This window comes from Camellia sinensis, chromosome 3 (genome assembly GCF_055761805.1).
Source record: "Camellia sinensis isolate YWXY chromosome 3, ASM5576180v1, whole genome shotgun sequence".
NCBI classification, from domain to species: domain Eukaryota; kingdom Viridiplantae; phylum Streptophyta; class Magnoliopsida; order Ericales; family Theaceae; genus Camellia; species Camellia sinensis.
The window spans coordinates 228,185,001-228,193,628 of record NC_138963.1 but is presented as its reverse complement, the minus strand read 5'-3'; the positions used below and the strand labels follow the sequence as shown (position 1 = coordinate 228,193,628).

Genomic DNA, 8,628 nt, shown 5'->3' with positions numbered 1-8,628 from the left:
ATCATGAAAAAATTTGAGAAATTTTTCAAAATTGATAATTATAAATTTCCTAATTTTGATAATATTTTCAGTTCATACTAGAAAAAAATTAAGAAATATCTTAGTTTTGATAATTATAAATTGAAAACATTCTCAATTTTGAAATTGAGAACATTCTCAGTTTTGGAATTAAAGGGTAAAATGTCTTTTTACCTCTAAATGAGACTTATTGGTTCAAAAATCTTTTGATAGGACCTAAGCTACCACTAAATATATAGATAGGATTTTTAGGTAATTAATCCAAAAATAATTTAGACTAATGAAATATAAGTAGGTGGAGAAGGATGTGTGAATAGGTACCCATTAATAAATTTTATTAATTTTTTAACTGCAAATGTGGTGTTTAACGATAACATCTGAAATTTAAAGCCTGACTCACTAGAAAAATGTGTTTGGCATGTTGTGTTGTTTTTTTTTTTTTTTTTTGGTTAAAATAATTAAAAAAAACAGAATAAGTTAAAAAGTCAATAAGATAAAATATTATATTCAAATTATAATAAATTTATTTTTTCTCTCATAAAAGTCAAAAAAATCTAACCCAAATAAGGTTTTTAGCCCCATGCTGACTTATTTTGGGAAGTAGATTAAAAATTAAATTTTTAGTTTTTTTGATTTTTTTTTTTTAAAAATATATTAAAAAAATAGGGAGATACTATGACCAAAAAAAAAAAATTTAAAAATCAACTTTTAACACAGGTCAAAATAGGCCAAAAAGCAAAAAAGACAAAAATCAATCCACTTTCCAAAGAAGCCGGGATTTCTTTTTCTTTTTTTTTTAAGATACAAAAAAATGCCCAATAAACTATTTATCAAATAATTAAATTGCAAATACCTCCCTCAATAATCAAATTTGAAGTTTCTCTATCAGAGTTTCTTTCAACGGTGATTAATTAACATAAAATTACATTATTATTATTCTTCAATGTCTTCACACAAACCCTATACTATAAACTCTTTCTGTCCCTTCACCATAGTGATTAGGGACAATTTGGGAGGAAGCTCAAAAGGCTAACTTTTTAGTTTTTTCACACAAAAAAAAAGTCACAAAAAATCTACTTTTTTAACATAAAAAAGTCAAAAAATCAATTTTTTATTTATGATGTCGTTAGACTCTAACACTGTCGTGTGTGCACTCATAAATACATTTATTGTATTGAGGTTTCTTTGGAACATTAGGCACAAAAGAATTTAATTTAATAATGATACCATCTACGTGATTTTAGGGCATAAATTTAAATAAATCATATGATTCTAAAGCATAAATTTAGTTTCGATGACATAAATTTTGAGAGTAAATTATAATATGATTCTAAATAAATCATTTAATTCTAGGGCACACTAAAATAATATTGTTAGTAATGAGATTCATGTTAATGAAATTTTCATTTATACTATTTGATTTCATCCATCCAAACATACTTATGACAGGAAATTCTAAGCAAATTAGATAATTACTCTTACTATATCAGAAACTATATAATTTTGTTGGAACATCATGTACAACTGTGTAAGGGAGAAATTATATAGTTAAATTATTCACTAACGCTGTGTTTGGTTGGGGGATTTGGGAAGGGATTTGAAAAGGGAAAAAGAAAAGGTATGTGAAACTATGTGAAATGTAGGCATGTTTTTTTACATTTCACCTACCTTTTTCATTTCTCTTTCCAAATCCTTACTCAAATCCCTCAACCAAACACAACATAAGGAAGATTCTTGGAACATCATGTAATCGCATAGTTACATGATGTAATTATTAACACAGTAGTTCTGGTAAACAATTATAGGATTTGGTTAACGAGTATTTGGTTAACAATACAGTATTTAAATTGATTATACATTGTATGTTGTACGGACGTTCATACATTATGTATAAATATTTCAAGTTTCTTATCAAGTGACACTTATTAATAAAATCCATAATTATATAGTTACACGAGAGAAATTAACTATGTAAAGGGGAAATTATTCAGTAGGTCATCATAGTGATGTGGTGTGTTAAACTAATAAAAAAAATTTAAAAAAATGATAATTATTGACATAATTTTTAAAATTTTCCAATATATTATGATTTTTTTCCCCCGTTACATGTGTTATTTCCATTGATTGGGCACATTACCTTCCATCCATTCTCCTTACAAGGAGTCTTCCTAGGTGGTTTTGCCGATAGAAATAATAACAATCACTGTATTTGATTTAAGTTTTTTGGATTAAATTTTTTGAAAATTAAATTTTTTAATTTTTGTGTTTTTTTATTTTTAGTGAATATTTTTAAAATTTTAAATATTTTTTTTACTTTTTTAGATGCACCTTACTTAGATGTGTCTAAAAAGTTAAAAAATTGTGAAAAAATATTTTAAAAATTTAAGAAATGCATAAAAATACAAAAAAAAATGTACTAAATTCTTGTATTTTTTTGTATTTTTGGTATTTAGTGAATTTTTAAAAGATTTTTTTTACAATTTTTTTACTTTTTAGGTGTATTTATGTTAGGTTTGTCTAAAAAGTAAAAAGTTTGCATAAAATATTTAAAAAATTCAGTAAAAACAAAAAAACACGAAAAATAAGAATGTAAAATTTTCTAAAAATTATTTTTAAAAAATAGGAACCAAGCAAAGTGAGATATTTTGTAATTTTATCATATTATTATTATTATTTTGTGTGCCATGTAAATACATAACCCTTGCTGTTAGGCGAGCATCATGCCACAACTTCGCTTCACGACCTGTTTGTTTGGAGAGTTAGAGGAGAGATTGAGATTGGTAGTGAGGTGGGATTTATTAATATTGTATTTATTTTTAGAAATACTGAGGGGATTGATAGTGAACTCCGGATTAGGATGAGCCTCCTTAAGGGGATTCAGATGGGCCTCCAGGACTTGGTATTATAAAAATAGTCTAGCAGACTAGAAATTTTTTATTTTTATTTTATTTTTTACATGTCGGGCATTTTTTTTTAACATTAATGTTTAATTTTTTGTTAAGTAAAAATCATTATTTTATTTGTTTTATTTTTTTCTGAAAATTTTTTATTTTTTTAAATTTTTTTACATGTTGGGCATTTTTTTTAAAATATTAATGTTTAATGTTTTTGTATTTTTTTTATTTTTTTATTATTTTATATTTATTTTATATAAAAATAATTTAACAAATCTCTATATTAACAACTGTCATTAAAATAAACACAATTTTACTTAATCCTCTCACTATCAATCCCTTCACTATTAATCTCCTCACTATCAATCCCCTCCATTCTACATCTAAAAATAAAAAAATTATGTATGTATAAAATTTATTATATTTAATAAAAAAAATAAAAATAATCTTAAAATTATTGTTAATGTTGAAAAAATATTAAAATTATAAATTTTTGAATATTTTATTTATTTATTTATTTTTTATTTTTTTGAACAAGAGAAAAAGGGCTCTGTGGTGTCATCACTGCCCCGTGGGCCCTGACTCTGGAGTAATCGATTGCTAGTTAGGAATTAACCTCCACCAAGTGAGGGACCCACCACCAAGGCACCAATGTGGTGTCATCACGGTCCCGTGGGCCCTGACTCCGGAGTAACCGATTGCTAGTCAGGAATTAACCTTCACCAAGTGAAGAACCCACCACCAGGACACTAATGAAGCGCAATCACACGCCCCAAAGGACAGGTTATTGAGGAGAGTACAAGACATATTCTCCGAAGAGATTTCAAACAACCCCTTCCAAAAATCGACCCTAACTCAATGCTACCCTCATGGTAAATTTTTGAATATTTTATACTCGAGAAATACTCTAAAAAAAATCCGACGAACATGTTAAAAAAAGTAAAATTATAAGCGTAACCTAAGGCCAAGTTTGGGGTATGTAAAAAAAGTTAAAAAGTAAAAAAGTTACTCAAAAAGTTAAAAAGTTAACACTATTCACCAAAAGTCAACAATTACAGCTGCACAACTCCCAATCATAATTTTCTTCTACAAACCAATTTTTACAATTTTTTATTACATATTTTTTCATGAAAAGTCAAAAAGTTAACCCAAACATCCATATTTTTTTCCTTAAGTTTTTAGTCCAAAAAGACAAAAAGTGCACTTATTTAGGACACCCCAAACAACCCCTAAATCTAATATTTTCATAAGTTTTAGTCCCCACCAGAGGGTGAAAGAGAGCTCTAACTTTAATGGTGGTGGCTCTGTGTTCTTCTTAAAGAGTGGAGTGCTTCTTCCTATTTTACCATTTCACTTATTCTACAAGCTGTTCCTCTCTCTCTCTCTCTCTCTCTCTCTCACTTTTCCTCAAACACTAGAAAATTAAGAAAAGCAGAAGAGTCTCTCTCTCTCTCTCTCTCTCTCCTATCTTTCTTTCACTCTCACGTCAATCTTTTGCTTTTGTCTGTCTTTGTCTTTGATTAAGATCCCCTTTAATCATAGATCTCTCTCTCTTTCTCTCTCACTCTCCATCTTCCCCGCAAAATCTATACACTGTCAGCTTCTGGTCAAGGGTTTGTGGTGATATACTTGCATACACACACACTTACACTTAGACACAAGGAAATGCGAAGGAGAGCATAAGAAATTCCAAAGCATATTTGGCTGAAATTGTTTTATTAGTGTGGATGGAACAGCAGTGACGGAAGAAGCAGAAAAAGGAGAAAGGGGCTAGTAGGAATGGGGTCGGAGCAGAATAGGTTTCCGCCACAGCAGGAACCAGCGGCCCGGGTATTTTCCCTTTCAGATCTAATCAATCTTCTTCATCCATCCATCTTTAATTTGATTGTATATGCTTTCATTACTCTCAATCGTTTCTTCTAGCTTTTCCGTAATTATTATTATTATTATTATTATTATTTCTTCTTTCTTTCTCCATCCTAGTGGTGTGATGTCCTTGTATCTCATTGGCTATGCATCTATTTCGATTTCAATGTTTGACTCGGATCTGTTGGTGTGAGTGAGGAAGGGATCCTTGTTGTTTGTAAAGAATTCCCTTCCCCGCTAATATGCATTTTATAGGTTGGATTTGGTCTCTTTTGTGCTTCTACTGATCCTCTTTTAACGGATCTGATCTAAATGGCGGAGATGGAGATGGAGATGGACTGGAGGATGCTTCTCAAGACTATAATCCACACAGCATTTTCCATCCACTAAGCTACTAATTAAATACACACTCTAGAGTAGAGGAGAGGAGAGGAGAGGAGAGGATTGTTTTTCTTCCACGTTTTCTTACCTGCCTCCTTGCTGTGGGCCATTTGCAGTTTGTGTATTAATAATCTACCACCAGACCTCGCTTTTTAATTTAGTTTAGACTAGCATGACATGAGCTACTTGCCTTCTTCATGTGAGCCCCGTAGATCTCATGTGTTGATGTTCAGGAGACATGCTGCTTATACAAAGTAAGGAGATGGGCTCAGTTTATAAGATGCAGGGATGGTGCCCTGCTATAACAGGTGTTGTATCTTGTCTTGTCTGGCAGCTATTGGGTGGTGTAAGGGGAGCACACATGGTATAAGTCAGGGACTTCCAGTACATGTGGACTTGGGCACCCTTGCTGTAAGAGGGACTGAAGATATGTAAGTTTTTCCCCCAAATAGCTCTTAGTTGTTCCCTTTTGGTAGAGTTGGTATGAGATGGGGCAGAACCTAAGGAGGTTGCTGGTTTGTTTCTTGTGAGCAAAACAGAACAACGGTCACATCGGGCAAAGAGAAAAATGAAGGGATTGAGAGTACTTCTTTGGGTGTCTCATGTGATGGACCGATGGTTTTGAGGAGGAGATTGGTTAACTGATGGAGGCAACACAACAGTGGTGGAGGACCCAAATCCATAAGATAGGAAGAAAAGAAGGGGGGGGGGGGTTGTTTGGGGTAGTGGGTGGGACACATCTTCATCAAGTAAGGCATGGGTGTTGAAGAAGTTAGTTTGCTCAATCAAATTATTAAAGTAGAAAACGGGTTGGGTATGTGGTTAGTTATAGTTTCGTCATGAAGCTTAAAATTGTGTCTTGGAATTTGAGGGTTTCAAACGATCCTTATAAGAGGCAATAGTGAAGTCCATGATTTGTTTTTAGAAAGCACATATGGTATGCCTACAAGAAAATAAAATCAAGTAGATGATTGTTGAGATTGTGCGCAACTTATAGAACAATAGTTTCATGGATTAAGAGTGTTCGACAATAATTGGAACTGCAGAGGCATTCTTCTTTTGGGGATAGGAGAGTGTTGACAAGGGTGGATTCTCTATGTTGTGTTTATTAATGAATGTGGGGGACGGGTTTTGTTGGGCTTTCTCACATGTACAGGCCAATGACTAAGGCTAGAAGAAAGGGGGTGCGGGAAGAATTAAGGGAGGTCAAGGAATGGTGGGTTTAGTTGTGGTGTATTGGAGGAAATCTTGACACCATTGAAAGATTGTAATGGGAATAAGGTGTCAAGTCCAGATGAGATGACTTAGGCATTCCTAGGCATTGTGTTGGTTCTAGGGGGATATGGAATTGAAGGATTTTAGGCCCACTAGTCTTGTGGGGGTGTATCTATAAGCTAGTGGCAAAAGTTTTGGTACACTGGTTGAGGTTGGTTGTGTGAAAAGTTATATGAAAGCTACAAAATAATTTTCGTGGGAGGCATATATTGGATGTGTTGTTGGTGTCTAAAGAAGTTGTTGATTCCAAATTACATAGTGGAGTGTCGAGGACCATTTGTAAGCTCGATTTCGAAAATGCTCATGTTAATTGGGAATATTCTTTTTGTATGTTTTGTAGAGATTGGGTTTTGTAAAGAAGTGGATAGCATGGATCTTCTTTTGTGTCTCAGTTGTCAAGTTCTCAATATTGGTTTATGGCGATTCTCTTGTTTGAGAGGGTTGAGGAAGGTAACCACTCTCTGCTCCCCCTTCTTCATCATTGTCATGGAGCTTTAGCCATGATGATAGATTAGGCAGTTCAGGTGGTTTGTGTTAGGTTTCAAGGTTGGAGGGTAGGAGAAGAGGGCAACATCAGTCTCCACAATAATTGTTTGCAGGTGACACTATTATCTTTCTTGATGTGGAGGAGTAATTGAGGTATCTTTGTGGTATTTTGATGTGCTTTGAGGTAGTTTTAGGGTTGAAGGTTGGTAAAAGTTAATTTGGTAGGAGAAGTGAAAGATATGAGAAATTTGGTTGCGGTCTTGGGATTTAAGAGTGCACACTTCCTACCAGGTATCGTGGGCTCCCTATATGGTTGAAAGATTTGAGAGAACATTGGCAAGTTGGAAAAAATATTATTTTTAATAGTACATTAGTGAGCCTTCTACTCATGGCCCATTTACTATCCCAATGCCAGTGGCAAAGATTTTGGAGAAACTACAAAGGGATTTTTCGTGGAAAGACAGTAGATGAGCATATGCCCCACCTTGTTAATTGGAAGCGAATTTGTGCCAAAGAAGGTTAGTGGGCTGGGAATTAGGTGCTTGGCTAACTTCAATCAAGCGTTTTTGGGGAAGTGGATGTGGAGTTCTGAAGATGATTGATTGTTGTTGGCGGAGGCTAGAGGGTCATTAATTCCAAATGCGGTTTGAAGGTAGGGGGTTGGGCTTCTAAAGAGGTTAGGCACTCATTGGGGATAGGCTATGTTACACGGACTCTTCTATTTCCCCCAGAGTACCCGTGTCCACCGGATATGACAAGGGTAAGGGTGTGAGATATGTGTCCGACACTCGTACCCAATTTACACATTCAGATCCTTTAATTTGTGACAAAACATGAAGAAGAAGAAACTCATATTTGTTAGTAAAGCAATATTTTTAGACTAATAGATGAATTAGATATAAAAATTTCATATTTTTTCTCAATCATATTTAATTTTAATATATTTCTACATAATTTAAAACATCTCATCCGAAAATATTATATAATATGCAATATATATGTGCATATGACGTGTCCCCGTACCCATATCCAATTTTGGATACATACCCCAAGTTCTTAAGATTTAAATTTATGAAGGTCTGACGCTTGGATACACACCCGCACCCAACACTCATACTCGAGTCCATGTAACATGGGGACAGGAGGTTCCTAGAGATGTATTGTAATTTTTATTCAAGCAATCAAGGAAGCATTTGTGTTTGGCTTCTTGAGGTTTTCCGAAGCAGGAGTGGTGTGGGAGCCACACTTCAGCTGACCCATTCAGGACTGGGAGAAAGTAGCTATGGATGAGTTACTTAAGATGTTGTATAGTGTAGAGATTGATTGTAATGAAATCATACTTATAAAAAAAAGTTTAAGCTCTATAATGACATGAGTTATTGTAAGGCTCATTGTATTCTCTTATCATTATGTGTCCATTTATTAAGGGTCTAATTTATATAAACATTTTTAGTATTCATTTTCAAGTTTTGCAATAATTAAGTACTCAAATTTTAAATCTGAAAATTTTAAGATAAACAAGTTAGTTGAAAAAAATGAAAACAAGAACAAACTTCCATTGACCGTATTCAACGTTTAGCGAGAAGTCTAAAGTCTCTTCCATTGGTAGGTGATTTTGTTTTATCACATGCATTTAATTGTGAAACCACTTTAAAAAGTACGGGTACAGATACGGGTACAGCGATACGGCAAATTCTTAAAAAATTAA

General features: G+C 33.2%; 1 protein-coding gene across 1 annotated transcript in view; it reads left to right on the top strand.

The window, feature by feature from the left end:
• Positions 1–4,143: 4,143 nt before the first annotated feature.
• Positions 4,144–8,628, top strand: part of LOC114269306 (hydroxyproline-rich glycoprotein family protein) — an 8,885-nt gene continuing 4,400 nt past the window's right edge. Inside the window, exon 1 of the mRNA XM_028210601.2 lies at positions 4,144–4,742. Within this exon, the coding sequence (XP_028066402.1) occupies positions 4,692–4,742 (51 nt within the window). The 5' untranslated portion in view covers positions 4,144–4,691. The remainder of the gene's footprint in view (positions 4,743–8,628) is intronic.